This window comes from Camelus bactrianus, chromosome 18, assembly GCF_048773025.1.
Source record: "Camelus bactrianus isolate YW-2024 breed Bactrian camel chromosome 18, ASM4877302v1, whole genome shotgun sequence".
NCBI classification, from domain to species: domain Eukaryota; kingdom Metazoa; phylum Chordata; class Mammalia; order Artiodactyla; family Camelidae; genus Camelus; species Camelus bactrianus.
The window spans coordinates 19,747,825-19,764,670 of NC_133556.1; the positions used below are offsets into that span (position 1 = coordinate 19,747,825).

At 42.4% G+C, this 16,846-nt stretch overlaps 1 protein-coding gene across 1 annotated transcript in view; it reads left to right on the forward strand.

Annotated features, from left to right (window-relative positions):
- Nucleotides 1–16,846, forward strand: part of DNAH3 (dynein axonemal heavy chain 3) — a 152,752-nt gene that overhangs the window by 13,558 nt on the left and 122,348 nt on the right. The window contains exons 8-15 of the mRNA XM_074346872.1: nucleotides 457–646; nucleotides 1,980–2,175; nucleotides 5,484–5,609; nucleotides 6,408–6,603; nucleotides 8,414–8,593; nucleotides 12,159–12,295; nucleotides 13,342–13,447; nucleotides 13,630–13,808. Coding sequence (XP_074202973.1) covers nucleotides 457–646; nucleotides 1,980–2,175; nucleotides 5,484–5,609; nucleotides 6,408–6,603; nucleotides 8,414–8,593; nucleotides 12,159–12,295; nucleotides 13,342–13,447; nucleotides 13,630–13,808 — 1,310 coding nt within the window. The remainder of the gene's footprint in view (nucleotides 1–456; nucleotides 647–1,979; nucleotides 2,176–5,483; nucleotides 5,610–6,407; nucleotides 6,604–8,413; nucleotides 8,594–12,158; nucleotides 12,296–13,341; nucleotides 13,448–13,629; nucleotides 13,809–16,846) is intronic.

The following is a 16,846-nucleotide window of genomic DNA, read 5'->3' on the forward strand; positions in this document are numbered from 1 at the left end:
GTGTAAGTCTCACTTGGACTTAAAGGTTTCTTCCCCATGGACAGCTACAAGCCGCAGGATCAAAGTGCTTCCTTTGTGGAGGATCGTTGTTGTTGAGGAGGGCAAGCTATCTGAGTTCATTTGAGGAGCTTGTCATTCTTCTTAAAGCTCATCAGATATGCTGCCTCCATCCCTGGCCTCAGTGCTCCTTCCACTGTTCCTATCTGCATGGCAGGTGACAAGTCCTTCCTTACACCCCACTGACATCTCTGGCTTCGACTGACTCCCCTAGAGTCATGAGGAATACTCACCAGTGATCTTATTGCAATGAGTATGAAGCCACAGGCCCAGAGCAAATGAAGGGTAGAGATGGGTACTGTGTGATCAGGGCTCCTTGGCGGCTGATGGGTGTGGGCAGGTGGGCACAGTTACCAATTGATTATGATCATTTTCTTGCTGATGGTTTGTTTATGGAAGAGATACTATTACTATTTGACCAATGGAATCCGAAAAGACATGATTGCCCCCGAGGAGGAAAAAGTGATGGCTCGGATTTCAAAGCTTATTTCTAACACACTGCTGACAAGTCCCCTTCTGGAACCCCTGATGACCGGCCTTGTGGAGGAGAAGGAAAATGACTATTACAGCAGCCTCATGAAAAGCATCGGTAAGGCTGGGCATGAATGGGGCAGGGGTTCCTAGGAGGAGGGCCCCTCCCTTCCTTTCACTGTCAGTCCTCCACCCTGGTTCCTCTGAAGGTGCCAAAAATGTAGTTTAACTTTTCCTTCAAATGCTCCCCAACACCACCACTCATGCCCACACTGGTACTTCCCTCACTTTAAGGGGCATCTGCATAATCTGAGGATCTTGTGAAAATGCAGATTATGATTCAGTAGATCTGGGGAGAGACCCAAGATCCTGCACTTCTAACAAGCTCCCAAGTGGTGCAGGTGCTACTCACCCTGGGGCAATGCTGTAAGTAGCAGGGACCTACTCACATTTAAAAATCTAGCTCAGGACCCCCTCTTCCTTCTAATATTTTGATGTCTGCAACCCTCAGTGATCACTCCATACTCTTCATTCATAGCACTTCTTGTTTCTGCTTTGAACTCATCCCACTTTGGAACTTCTCTGGTGCCATTATTTCCCTACCGGTTTTTAACGCTGGCACTATTTCTCATGAGTCTCAGTTCCCGTATTAGGTGTTAGTCAACGTATCGTTGATCCTTGCTCCCCTCCATCCTTAGCCCCACGTGTTGTACTCACAGTAGGTCCTTTAAAAAAATTTCCTAATTAACCTTCTAATGGTGTCAGCACAATGGCTCCTTATCTACTGTAGGCTAGAACCAAACTTATAAGGATAAATAAATAAAGTCCTTCAAATTTCAGCCTCAACCTACTTCTCTAGTCTTATCACCTTGAACTCTATCACTAGTACCTGATACTCCTGCCGCAGGATGGCTCACAGCTCCTTGAGCCTATGGTGCAAAGGACCTGGAACTGCACTTCTTATCCTAACAAAATCCTACTCTTTCTTTATGGCCCAGCTTGAATGTTACTTCCTCTTTAGGGCTTTTGCCTTAGCTTGTGAAATATTTGGCCTCTAAATTTCCACTCATAGGTATCTGGTGCCATCCATTGTGTTTATTTTTTTTTTATGTAACTTCTTTGGTATGAGAAATAAATTAATGACTAACACGGTCTCAGCAAATACTGGTTCATTGACATGCATGATGCTGGATATCCTAACAGGACTCAACTCCTGATTCTAAGTGCTCAAGACTGTGCAGTTATATTCCTCCTCCCCCCTGAAATATCTCACATACCAACAGAGTGCAACCTACCCAATTTAGTTACACCCCAAGGATTGCTGATGACCTTGTAAATGAGGGAGCATTTCCAAGTGTAAGAAGCTCATTTACCTTGTAAGCGTTGAGGCTAAGAGCACAGAGTGTTCAAAGTCCCTGCTTAATAACAAGCGTTTGCCCTGCTGGTTATAGTTGATTACATCCTCATGGACCCAACGGAGAGGAAAAGACTCTTCATCGAGAGCATCCCCCGCACGTTCCCGCAAAGAGTGATCCGGGCCCCTGTGCCCTGGCACAGTGTCTACAGGAGTGCCAAGAAGTGGAACAAGGAGCACCTGTACACAGTGAACCCCATGATACTCAGCCTGAAGGAACTGTGGTTTGCAGAGTAAGAAGTGCCCCCGTCCCTTTTCTTTCCCTTTCTTTATTGCTTCCACACATAAGAGAGCATCTTACGTGGGAGGAGCCTTGTGCTTGAGGTAAAATGACAAAAAATCCTAGACCAAAAGTGCACGTGTGCTGTTAAGTGACAACTCTCCGTGCAGGGCTCAGTGGCCCTCCTTTGTGCTCCCACAGCACCCAGTGCCTGTCTGTAGGCACTGGAGCTTACTGGTTAGGAGGACTTGCTTAGAGCTAGCCCGCTCAAGCTTACTTCTAACTCTACTGCGTCATAGGTAACATCTTTATCTCTAATTTTGGGCTCCTAAGAGTTCCTACTTTCTAGGGTTGGTAGGAGGGTTAAATAATACATGCAAAGTGCTTAGAACAGGGCTTGGTGTAGGTATCCAGTAGGTATTGTTTACACCTCCATGATGATATGTATCCCACTGCATTATAATTGCGTGTTTACTAGTTTCTCTCTCTCTAGCCTAAGCAATGAAATGTATGGGGGCTCGAGTCTTGTTCCTTTAAGTAACTCAGTGCCAGCACAGGGTTGGCAAGCAGTGGGCTCAGTTACATTCAGCCATGACTAAACTGGCCACAAATACTGTGGAAGTGCAGAGAAGGCAGGAGTCACTTTTTTTTTCTCTCTTTCATTTTTCTACATTTAGATGTTATTCACGTATCTTAAAACTTACCCTTTTAAAGTATACAAGGCAATAATTTTGAGTATACTTAGATGTGCGTAACCCTCCTGAAAATACTGGAAATATTTTCATCATAACTACAAGAAACCCTGTACCCACTAGCTATCACTCCCTCTTTCCCCTTCCAGCCACTACCCCTTATCCCTTCCGCTCAGCCCCTGGCAACATTAATCTGCTTTCTGTCTCTATGGATTTACCTATTCTGGATATTTCATATAAATTGAATCATACAACATGTGGCCTTTTGTGTCTGACTGCTCACTTGGCATATTACCTTCAAGGCTCATCCATATTGAAGCATGTATTAATACTTTACTCCCTTTATGGCTGTATAATATTCCATTGTATGGCTATACCATAGTTCGTTTATCCATCAGTTGCTCTGGGAAGAAAGATTGATTTTTTTTATGAGCCCTTCAAGAAGGGTTGCAAATCCTAGTGGGAGAATGAGGCCACCAGAGTTCATCAAAAGGTCAGGCTAATTAAATGATAAGCTGCCATCATCTAGGTTTTTTTATTAGAAAAATTAGAGGCAAATATGTTTATGTAACTTGATTGGTTGAACTCAATTAGCAACTCAAATATTTTGTTTGAGGAGGATCTCTGTTGAATGTGTTTAGTCTTAGGGGAGCCTCGTCACTTGGATAACTGACTTGTTTTTCGCCCTCTTAGTTCCACCTAGAATGAGCCCACCAATGATAAGAAATAAGCACATTCCCTTCTTTGAACTGAATTCAGTTTTCTAAGGCATTGAAGGTGCTAGTTAGGACACTGGAGAAAAATTTTTTCTGATGAGGCAGAAGTGTATAAAGTAATAACTTACAGAATGGGCTCTGGAACTAGACTGCCTAAGGCCTGGTTCCTGCTGTGTTCCTGATGAATTCTGTAATTTGGGGGAAGCTAATCTCTCTAGACCCCTGTTTCTTTACATGCAAAATGTGAATAATAACTACTTCCCCCATGGGGTTTTTGGGTGAAGTGCTTAGAACAGTGCTTCGCATACAGTAGTTGTTCAACAAATGAAGGCACTGCTTTAACTACAAGCATGTTTATGGCCTCAAAAAAAAAAGAGTTAACTTAGAAATTAACAAGAATGTCAGCCACGGGGCTGATAAAATTGCCAGAAGTTCAGTGCTAAAGAGGAGATGCAGGTGAATTTAATTTGACCAGATAGTGAAGATGACAAATTATTGAATGTATAGCTTCTAGTAAAAGAAGGACTCTTACTACTTGCTTTTCATGGTTCCCTGAAGAAGCTTATGTAGGCAACAAAGGCACAAAAGTGAACCAGAATCATTTAGAAGGTTTTTGTCAGCTGAACCAAAAAATCAGCAATGAGAAAGATTTGTTAAGGAAATACTACAAAACAATTTTCTTATGTGGTCTTCGCTATTTAGCTTTAAACATTTTAAAAGGTTACTTAGTGAATAGTGAAGGGTGAGGAGTTTAGGGGCCAGAATGAGGGTTGTGGTATGAAGAAAGAGCAGATTTTTCTGCCCAACGTGGGAAGTTTGTTAGGATTGAACTGAAGTAACATAATTATGGGATGGTGACAAGGGCTGTGCCAAAGATGAGTATCAAACGTGTGTGGAGGGTGAGGTCCTCACCTCCTGTCCTTCCCTAGCAAGGGCTTTGTGACTGATCGGACAAGAAGAAGACTAAGTTCGCTCCCCCCACCAAAAAGGAATAGAAATGCAGACTACAGGATTTCAGGAGGATGAGGGAACATGTCTGTGGGTCATTACAGAGGATGATGAAAATGAGAAGCCAGAGCTGAGACAAGCTAAGAAAGTGAGCAAAGATCTAGTTTGGGAAGTGGTAAGCACTGATGATTTAAAAGGGTGATTTATAAATGAATGGAATTGGTGTCAGGAAGTGAAGTGGTGGCCCTGAAGCTAAAAAGGGCCTTGGGGAGTGTGTTTACCTTTATGGGCAGCACCTCCATTAATCTGAGAGAGACAGGAGAAGGTAAGAACATCACTGGAGAGGGCAGAAAGAAGTTCGTGGTTCATGTAACAGTTATTTATTGAGTGCCTGCACTGTACAAGGCACTGTGCCAAGGGATGCTGTGGGCGTCTTGGGGAGCCTACCAGCTGTGGGGGTAGGTCTTTTGTGTTTTTTTGGTTCAGACCAAAGCAGTTCTCCAAGTTGTCTTGAGTAGCTCCCCCAGGTGCCACACTGAATATCGAGTGGAACCCACTTGAGCATCAGGGTGGTGCTTTGCTTATTACCCTGTCCTCTGTGTCTTCAGTGTTGGAAAGAACTTTGATTTGTCCATTTGGTATCCCAGTTCCCAGCCAGCTAAATACCAAGTCAGTGTCAAAACTCCACTCCCTAGACGGGTTACCTGGAGCAGGACACATAGGAAGGCTCAGTAACACCTCAGTAACACCTGCTCAGTGACACCTTCTGGTTTATTCACTCTGTGCACGAGTTCTCGTGGACTATCCACTCTGTTCTCAGACTCCCAGGGTTTTCAGATATAATTAATCTGTTTAAATCTCTTCTCATTGAAAAATGAAAATATTTGTTTCCTTTGAACCCCTCCTACAGAATTTGTTATTAAGCATCTTCTCAGCTAAGGAAGTTCTCCCCTCTCTTTCGGCAGATTTAGAGACCTCCGGTTTGTCCGAACAGCAGAATTACTGGCGGGAAAATTACCTCTGCTGCCTCATGAGTATCAGAATGTCATCCAGAAACACTGCAGGGAAGCGCGCCAGATTCTCCTCAGCAAGTCAGTGTCTGCTTCAGCATGGGGCTGCATCATGGTGTCATAAAGACCAAAAACTCTCTGTAGGGAAAACTGGTACCCAGCCTGGAGGTTGCACAAATATTGCTGACTTCTCACTGACATCTTCCTCTGTCCTCTCCCTGCCGTGTTCCCATCCCCGACAGCCACCCTCTCCTCATGTCCACTGCTCTTCAACCCTCACTCCTAGTCTTCCTCTGCCTTCTGAAACTCTCTCATTACCATTCCATGTTGAGAGTACCACTTCCATTCCCTCTGGAATCCTTTCGGCCCTGCTAGGTTACAGGACAGTGCATTTGAATGACTTGTGTTCAGGTGGCCCAGATAAACACCTGCAAGGTTCCAATGATGGGAGTTTTCAGTCACTTAAACAAGTCCTCTCTCCTTTGCAAATGCCTGCAGGACTATGTCCAGAGCCAGAAAAATCCCCTTTTGTGACATGATGATGCTAATACCTACCAAATGATTGTGCAATAGCTGGCACATAGCACCTATTAAATGTAATTATTACCCCTACCACTGTGGCTACTGCTAGTACTTCTCTGATAGAGTAGAACTTTCTTAGCAACCAGAAAAGAGACGTGGTAGGATGCAAAGGCCAGTGGTTCCCATTGGGAATTAGAAATTTGGCAGGTGAGGTGGCCCGGGATATGAAAGTACCAACTTGCAAAGCTGCTTAGCGGGAAAGGAGCCATCTGTCTTGTTGTGGAGAGTGGGGAATGGCTAAGAGGACTTCTTGGAGCTTGAAGAGATTCTTACTTGGATGCCGTGCTGTCTTTACAGATGGATCCCCACCTGTGCCCAGCTTTTTGTCTCACGGAAGGAGCACTGGGTCTGTTTTGCTCCCAAGAGCGAATATGACTCCTCTTGTAACATTGAGGAATATTTTGCTTCTGTGGCATCCTTCATGTCACTCCAGCTCAGGGAGTTGGTCATTAAGTCTCTCGAGGACCTTGTTTCCTTTTTCATGATACACAAGGTATGTCGGGGACCAGCAGTAGAGCCTTTTGAGTGGAACGAACTGAGATAGACCCAGGATTCCACCATGTAAAGTCCTCGGCCGTGAGCCAGGCCAAAAAGTAAAACTCTTGATTTGAACACCTGTCAGGTGATTATTAGTTTTTAAAAATGCTTTCTTTAAATGCACAGCAGGCTTTCCTGAGATAATTGCCTACTGCTATATTGGTAAAAAAAAAAAATCTATAGAACTAGAGAAATTAAGAAAGTTTAAAGAGAGGGGAGGGTATAGCTCAGTGATTAAACTACGTGCTTAGCATGCACAAGGTCCTGGGTTCAATCCCCAGTACCTCCATCAAAATAACTAACTAGATAAATAAACTAATCACCCCCCCCAAAAAAAGAAAATTTAAAGAAAGATTGAAAAAAAAGAAAGGAATACGTACCTCCTACAGTAGGAGTGGTCACTTTTTTAATCCTCTCTATTAAAGGAAGGGGTTGGAAAGGGTTTGTTATCAATCTTTGACTTGATATTTAGGGAGTGTTGTGTGTGTTTACTGCAGGTACGACTTTTGTCCTTTGGTCTTTGAAAGGGTAACTCTAACAACAATCGGCTGTATTGACCTCATTAATAATTTCCTTCATGAAACTACTTCAATGAACTTGAAATAAAAACTGAAACACTTGAATCCTGGTTTTCAAAGCATCCCTTACATTTAGATAACCTAGGGATCGAGGAAGATTCTTTTGGGTTTTATACCATGTATACATTTTACCTTAAAAAGGATAAAATTTTAAATCACTTAGAAAAGGAAAAGGTTAAATTCTAAGCGTTTTTCCAAATAAAGTGAAAATGAACAGTTTACTTTTTGCTCCAAAAATGTGGAAGTGACACTGCTGAATTTAGACTTCAGCCTTAGTAATCTGCGGTGGACTAATCTATACATATCACTGTAGTTGTCTGCTTCACTAGGCAGAAGAAACTCAGATGTGAGAACAAGTCTCACTCTCAAATTCCACTCAAAGGGAAAAGTAGAATCTTTGTCTGTCTGAAAGAAAGGAAATCCATGGGTATTTGATACACAGTAGACATTTAACTAATGTTGATCAGCAGTCGTTAAACCGATCTAAGAAATCTCTAGAGTCAACTGCTTGGACAAGCACTTTACAGCTGCCCTGTGCCAATTTCATTAGGGGAATTGGAAGTATTTCCCCCACACCAATATTTCTGTCACAGGAAAGTTGACATTTTGAGTGTCTAAAACAGACTACATGCTGATTAGCAAGTCCATTTGAGGTCTACAGATAACTATTTATACTTTTGGATTCAGCTAATACATTTTTATTGAGCACCTATTATGTGCTAAATGCTATCTCGGGTATTTTGGAGGAGGTAGATGGTTCAGACACAGATCCTGCCGTCTAGAGTAGAGAAGATATGATCTGCATGTAAATCTCCGTATGAGAGAAAGGTAAAATACCATGAGGAAGTGGAAATAGAGAAGTTCAGAAGTGGGAGATTGTTTCTTGCTGGGAAACAGGGAGGCTTCCTGGAGGAGGGGATTTTGAGCTGAGTTTTGAAGGATGGGAAGGACTTGGAAATAATGGTAAAGGAATTTCCAAGCAAAGTAAGCACACTGAATGAAAGCTTTGATGAAGAGGGCCGGGGTTAGCTCAAGTAGGCTCAGCCATACCTAGCCCTTACTTTAAACATGAATAGTACACCATACCTTTCATTTCCTTTTCTGTAGTCTATGAACGGGTAAAATTCACTCCCTTGATTCTGGAGGGTTCCGTTTTGTAACTATTGCCATATCTTATGTCTCTTGAAGGATGGGAATGATTTTGAGGAGCCCTACCAAGAGATGGAGTTCTTTATACCTCAGCTAATCATGATGAAACTTGAAGTCAGTGACCCCATTATTGTCTTTAAACCATCTTTTGATGACTGCTGGGAATTAATACACAACTCTTTCTTGGAAATTATTAAGAACTCTAAGGGGATTCCCAAGGTATGGTATTCACTTAATTATTCATTTGTATTCTTATTCATGTGTTGAATAAAATACATTTTAAGTGGCCATTTGTACAAAGGAGGGTTTTACTTTGGGAGCTATATCCTGAGTACATCCTCTTCAGCACGGAAAGAGAATCTGGGACTTAAAGAAATGTCCACACATCCAAGAACTGTGCTTTTAACATGAGTTACTTTGTGGGAAAGTAGACTCCCCCCATGATACCAGCCTCAAAAGGGCAGATGTGTCACAAGCCATGTCCAGCTTAGGGTAATAATTCATGATGGATCAATTGCCATGCACTTTGCCAAGGATTTTCATAAAACTGCATCTAATTTAGTTCTTGACGTTCCATGTATGTGTTTGTTTATCTCACTGTAGTCTTCTAGGGAAGAGATTGAGACTTCCCTTCCTGACCCAAGCCCTTTTCCAAGTCTCCTTTCCAGGATAACATTACTAATTAGATTCCAGACACTTGTTAGCAGGCTTTAGAACCAGGCAGGATCACCTGCACAAGTGTGACTCTTTTGCATTCCATCCTCTATTTCCTTCTGTGGTTGGTGTGGCAGGAGGACCAGTGTCCAGCCCTGTACAGGGAAGGGACCTGTTGGGGTATTCTCCCCACCCCCATGCACTATGTATGATGCCTTGGATGCTCGTAAGTACTCCTCTTTGCGGTTCTGTACGTAGAGGGTTCTAAGGGCTCACGATTAGAGTTGGAGTTTGTGGGGAAGCATGTGAAGCCACATGCTCCAGCTGATTTCACCAGAGAACTCTAAATTTCGGGTTTTGAACAAAGTCTGGCTAACAAGAAAACTGATGTGTGGAGGGAGAAGAAAACAGTGGGCAGCTCTCCTACAATTGGTATCCCTAGGAAGGAAATGAAAGAGAAGTCCCTGTAGTTTGGAAGGATGGTGTGGGGGCTTGGGGACAGATCAAGTACGTACCACTCAAGTTCTCCTTCACCACCATGGATCAGCAGTGTTTGCAAGCAGCTGGGCTGGGAGAGCCCAGGGTGTGTGTGGCTGCTGCTGCAAATAGCCCAGCAGGGGCTAGTGGTAGATCTAGTGGATTGTGATGCCCAGAAGACATAGTCACAGGTCACAGTTTGTAGCATATTTGAAGACAGGCCCAAGTAAATGCCATTGATTTTATTAGACTATGAGAAAAAGCAGCCCAGGCTCTGAGTTCTCCATCTAGAGATGCCCATCGCACTGTCTCCCTCCTGGCACCCCCTCACGCTGTTTTATCTCTGAACTAGGTAGTGACATTTTAAAAGAATAGTCCCTCAGTTTGGATATCTAAGAAGAATATCGAAGAACATCAACAGGTAGACAGTACTCCCAGCCCCTACCAGTCCTGCCTTATTTATGGTTAAAGATGAGTTTCAAAAGTTGGAGGGGGGGCATTAGCATGAAATGTTTGAGAATAGTACTCAAGGTACAGAAAGAAAGCGTATTTGTATGAAAGTTGCTAGAGAAAACCAAAGTAGATATTAGAAAACATTTGTCTTAGCAAAAAACTGAGAAAAACATGGATGTCTAATGCTGACTGTAATGAAAAGAGGTGAATGAGAGGCATAAATAAAAAGAAGCTGAATGAGATAAGGGAAGGATTTTCTAAAATGGGAAATGCAATAAACAGAATTTAAAACAGCATTAGCTGCAACGTTGATGCATTACTTTCATAATCAGGAATTATATTACTAGGGAATGGGGCTGCTTGGGCCAGTCTCGCTCGCGATGGGAGAATTTTCTCATGCAAAGTGCCGGAGAAATGCCAGAGTCAGAGAAGTATGCAGGTATGAGCACTGAAGGTGATGACAAGACCAAGAAGTCCAGATCAGAGAGCCGGGAAGATAAGCAGAGAGGAACCACAATTGATAATCTTACCTGGAAACAGCACTGTTGTTCTCTGCTCAGTTCTACCGGACTCTTCTGCAGGGCCGGGGAGAACCAGCCACGTTTAAAGGGCAACGTGAGGTGTTGCTTCCCCTTTTGATGGAAGACTTCTCCCATGAGACAGTCCACTGTCCTACCCACCCGTGACCTGTCGCATGGCCTGAATGCTTCAGCTGTGCGGCCCTAAGCCATTTCCTTTGTATCCTTGCTTTCAAACACTGTCTACAGTATGGCTACGGCAAAGACGCTGCTCCTCCACCGGTTTAAAAGCCTTCGAACTGTCCAAGGAGGGAGGACAAAGATCAGTTACACTTGCTTTTGCTCCTTCCTACATTGATGCATTCTCATCAGCTGTATATAACTCAGTAAAACACTCTGAAGAACCTTTTGTGAGACGGATCACTAAAAACTCTCTTAGCAGGGAGGGCAGCAGAAGGCAATGGGTCCAACAAATCCAAGGCAAAGGCAAAGTCCAGCAAGGACTTTGCAGCCTGCGTGCACCATGCAACCGAGAACAAACTCAGATACACCCATGCTGTTATGAAGCTGGGAAGAGCTGAATACTTTTCGTGCCTCAAGATCATAAAGACACAGCTTTTTTTCCTCTCCACTGAGAGGAGAATCTAGTATATCTCTTCTTTTCTTCAGATGAGAAAACGGAAGTCCAGAGAGAAGTAACTTACGGAAGGTCACATAGCCAGTTAGTGGCAGAGTTAGAATTAGAACCCATGTCTCTAGTAGCTTTTCTTCAGAGAGGAAAAGTGTTCAGTTGTGATGAGGGAGTAACAATCATTCACTCACACAGTGTGTATTGAGTACTTACTGTATGTGCCAAGCTCTTGTTAGGCCGTTCCCACTAGTGAAGATGTCAGATATGATCCAGGCCCATGCATTTATGTCCCATGACAAACCTAGAACAGCTTGTTACATATTCATTTAATTACAGTTGTGATGAGTGCCAAATGGGAAAAATTCAGAATGTGAGCCTTAAGCAGGGAAACCTGACATCTACCTGGGACCCAGAAGGGACTGTCTGAGGACATAAGGCTTAAAATGAGCAAGTATTTGAAAGATGAGTAGTCCAACGAGAGGGAGAGGAGAGAGAATAGAGGTAAAGGGAACAGTGGGGAGATTCCAGCACCATCCGAGAGGAAGTAGAGTAGAAATGCAGCTGATGTCCCTGGAAATGAGTCCTTTGCAGGAGATTTTACATTTTGGTGTCATCTTTCTTCTTGTATCTCGTGGAAGTCTTGCAACATTTAAAAGTGGCTTCTAGGGGAGAGGGTGTAGCTCAAGTGGTAGAGTGCATGCTTAGCATGCATGAGGTCCTGGGTTCAATCCCCAGTACCTCCCCTAAAATTAAATAAACCTAATTACCTGCTCCCCCCGAAATAAAAAAATAATTAGAATAGTACAATAATAAATAAATAAAATATTTTCATAAAAAACAAATTTCTTCTGTATAGCACAGGGAACTATATTCAATATCTTGTAATAACCTTTAATGAGAAAGAATATGAAAATGAATATATGTATATATATGCATGATTGGGACATTGTGCTGTACACCAGAAATTGACACATTGTAACTTACTATACTACAATTTTAAAAAATGAACCATTGAAAAAATTAATAAATAAAAGTGGCTTCTACTCTTTAGGTGGAATCTATCCTGTTCCCAGAGTTGAAAGGATATAATCTGATTCTTGCAACCGTCAACGCTGATGAAAAATTGGTTTCTGACTTTGTGGATCAAACTTTTGAAGTATTTCAGAAAAATCAAGTTGGCCCCTGCAAGTAAGTTGGTTTAGTTGTAACTAAGTTAGCCAGCCATTTTGGCATTGGCTTAGTGCTCTTAACTGTCATCAAATAAACAATCCCTATTTCCGCACACCTGAAACAATACACGATAAGAATAGCTAACATTTACTTACAGAGGTATTACTATTTGTCCCCATTTTGCAGTTGAGGAAATTGTAGCTTTCCAAATGTTGTACAGCTAATAGGTACGAGACCCAGAATTCACATTCAGTTACAGGTTCACCTCCCTTATCTGAAAGCCATGGCACCAGATAGGTTCTGGCACTCATAAATTTCTGGATTTCAGAAAAGTAATGTGATGCGTATTTCATATATTATGATGCAGCTTCAGCAAGACCTGAGTCAGCATCCCTTAATTAAACATACTGGTGTTTCTGCAGTCAAAACTATGAATATTTGCAAAAATAGCCACTGGACCCCACGAAGTTAATTCTGCCTACTCCATATCTTCTTTATTTTAATTCAAACTTATTTGAAGCCAGAGCATCCCCAAACATCCTCCAATTTGGGGGGGAATCTGTCCAGCTATTCTTGCATGATCTGATACCAGAGGGAAACTTAATTCTATTCAATAAATTTTAGGTTCATTAGTTCCAAATTTTTATCTTAAAATTTAGACATAGAATTTTAGAGCTGGAAGGGGGGATAGGAAGCAATGTTTATTACACATTCACTGTATGTTAAGCGCAGTATTAATTGCTTTAAATATACACAATTACAGTTAAGCTTTATAACAATCCTATGAGGTGTTATCATTTCCACTTAAAAGTAAAGACGCTGACCTTTGAAAAAGAGAAATATCTTGACAAAGTTCATGCAGCTAGGAAGTGGCAAAACTGGAATTTGAAGCCACAGTTCTGAATTCCCAGTTCACTGTACCTTTTGCCATGTTATATTTGCCATGTTTCTCTTTTGTAGTTTGGGCTAACTTTTACGGTATTGTCTCTTTATTTGCCACTCGGATTCATCTGATTTGGTGACCTGTATTTGTATGTTTGATCTTACGCTTTTCAATATGGAAGATACTTAAATGTATACAAAAAGTATGATGACTTACTGGATAACACGGCAGAGCAAAACATCACCGCGTTCCTGAAAGAAAATCATGGCATTGATGATTTTGTGACGGTAGGAGATGCTGCTTGACATTGCATATCTTGGTGACATGACAATCCAATAAGTAGTCAGTGTGTTTCATTAGTGTATATACTGGTCTCAACATTAGACTGGGTTGGCTGCGGTTGAGGCTGGGGGCAAATTGCATAGAGGCTAAAGGTAAATTAAGCCACTGCATCTATTCATTTCTACAGAGGATCAATAGCATAAAAAAGCGGAGAAATGAAATTGCATCCATGCACATTACCGTGCCTTTGGCCATGTTCTGCCTTGATACCATGACCCTAAATTATGATCTCTGTGAGCGAGCCCAAAATCTTAAAGACCGTCTGATTCAGTTCCAAGTGGATGTAAACCGGGACACCAATACCAGGTATCGTTATTGTTGCATGCAGAGAAATAGCCATGTTATTTGGCACCAGTGGGAGAATGGAAAAGTGGGCAGAACTTGTACCTGCCAGCAATGACCAGACAGAACTTCTAGTTCAAGTTGTTTCTGCCCCCAAGTGAGGGTTGCAGGGACCTGAGGTTCAGGTTAGAGGGTGCACAGCAAGGAGGAAACCACATGCGACTTGGAGTAGGAAGGTGGAAAGCATCCTGAGGCAGCTCATCTCTGACCCTTCAGCCTTTGCTTTCTTGCAGGCAACTTCGGAGAGAGACCGCTTGGCTGTTTGAGGTCACAGACCTTCTCTCTGGCCACCTAGCACACATTCGAAGATACAGGGTGCTTGCAGGCAGCCCTTAGAATCACTTCCATCCAGATTTCTACTGTCTGGGTCTCGGGGCTCTGTCATTCACCCTTAGACTCTATATTGCACCTTCATTTTACTGCTGACTGTCTATTAGTCAAGACATTTCTGGTTGTAAGGGATAGAAGGCCAGACTGGCTAATGTGAAAATGGGAATCTGGGGCTCTCATGTTGAAAAGTTCGGGAGTTGCTACAAGCTTCAGGCCCTCAACACTACATTTAGGACACAATCTCTTTCCCTCTTCTTGGCTGTCCTCTGTGTCAGCTCTGCTCTCTGATAAGTTCTCTCCAGTTTGTGGTCCCCAGGAGCTCCAGACTTATATCCTCCGAGGTTCCCATTCCCAGGGGGAACAGAAAGGTTTCTGGTGTGACACTAGTCTGACTTCGTTGTTTGGGCAACACCAAGGCAAACACCGTAGCCAAGAGGATGGCTTAGATCTGGGTAGTGTTCCCATCCCTGGGGTGGATGTAGCCCTACCTAGACCATGAGAACCAAGGAAGAGAAAGAGGGGGGATACCCCAAAAAGACTTAGGCTGTGGTTAACAGAAGAGGCAATGATGCTAAGAGGCTGGGACAGCATCTGTCTGCTACTCTGTCTCTATTTGAATGTTACAAAATAGTTAGTCTGTGTTATGCTACTTCTTTTCCTCCAGAGAGCTTTAGACTATAGACCAAAATGGTTTAGTGCTAATGACCACTATTAATATTGTCATATATATTATTCATATATATGTAGATAAATATAAGTTTAGCATTTTATAGCACTTTAAGGTTTTCAAACTACATTATCAGAAAGTCATCAGCAAATTAATGATGGTAATAGCTACCATTTTTTCAGCATACGTTGTAGCCCAGGCATTGTGTAAGCATTCTGAACATTTGAGATCTAATCAGGTCTTTACAACAACCTAAAATGCTGTTCAGTATTCTCTCATTATGTTGTTGTGGAATCTGAGCTCCAAGAGGTCAGCAAGTGGCACATCCATGGCTTAACCTTGTTCATTTTGACCCAGAAGTCCATACTCCCCACCACTGCACTCAGCTTTCTTGCTGAGTAACTATAAATGGTGGGATTCCTGGTTTGGGAGCCAGAAGACTTGGCTTTGAATCCAAGACCTTCCATTTCCTGCCTGTGTGTCCCCTGGCTTCACCTCTTGGATCTTCAGTTTCTTTGCCTATAGCATAAACATTTGATACTTGGACAGTAAAAGGTTTTCAGCCTTCAGACTACAACACTTTCCTTTGGAAAGTTTGAGCATCAAGCAGTTTTTTTTTTTTTCTTAAGCATTTGTTAACTGTCAAAGCCAAGCAACATGGTGCCTTGGTTGTTCAGTGCATTCACCCTCATCAAAATAAATGTGTAATTTCCTTTGACCTTTTTAATGTAAGTAAAAGCAGACGTCCTATTACAAACCCAGGGATTTCTAAGGATGTAGAAACCTCAAGTTAGTGGCTGAGTTTTGAAGTTTCTTTCCGCCTTAAAAATGAGCCAAATTCTGACTCATTTGACCTTCTCAGTAACTGCATGAGGTAGGTAAAGCAGATACAAGACATCTTACTGAATGGAGGACAAGATGAGGCCCAGAAAGAAAACCTAACTTGCCCGATTAGGTGAGCTTGAGTCTTCTGAACCCAAACCTCACCCTTGCCACTTCACAGCCCTTGGCTTCAATTAATTTGCTCCAAGCTTCTAATGATGGCTTGGTCTTTCCAGTGACCAGCTCCTCATCCAGAGGCCATCTAGAAGCTCACCCTGAGTCACCTCATTAGAACAAAAGACACTCTCATCAGCCATGAAATTGCAAGGGTTTCAGGGGCTCTGTGCCAGGAACCAGGGCAGAAAACCCTTACAAGACCTTCCAAGAAGAGGAAGAGACAGGGCTTACTTCCTTCCCGCCAGGTGAGGACACAGTGAGAAGGCAACTGCCTGCAAGTCACTAGGAACCCAGTAAGTCAGCACCTTGACCTTGGACTTCCCAGCCTCGAGACTGTGAGAAAATAAATTTTGCTATTTGAGCCAACCAGTCTATAATGTTTTGTTATGGTAGCCCAAGCTGACTGGTAAAATACACAACTGAAAATACAGACGCTGGGAACTATTACCTAGATCTGAGTTCAAAAGTGGAGAATACTCTGAATTCATGCAGCACAATAAACAAGTTTTCTCCACACACAGCTTCTGAATTGTGTAAAAACTCATTTCTAAAACCCCAGCATCATCTGCAAAAATGTTTTAATCATTTTCTCATCAGTTAGATACAGTTAACTTCATTACAGAGGGGGTCTTCATACATTAAGAAAGGAATATCAAGGACTGAAAACATTAAGAGGAGTGATTTTCACCTTTCTATGGTGTATGACCATCAACATGGAATGATCGATGATAATAACAAAAACTATGGCAGCTATTGTTGCTAACACTTCTCGAGGGCCACTCTGTGCTAGGCATGGATACATTGCAAATAATTTGTTCCTTATTGTAGTTAAAATGCTGAAGACTGTCATTCATTAGCTTTTGTATAAATTACAGGATACTCAAATTATGACCATAATAACATTCTTTTTCACAGCCTTGTGTTTGAGGATAAGTGGGCAGTAGATCTAGTGGTCCCAGTATTTGAACATAAATTTCTCTGTGCCACCAGGAAATTACCTGCAGCA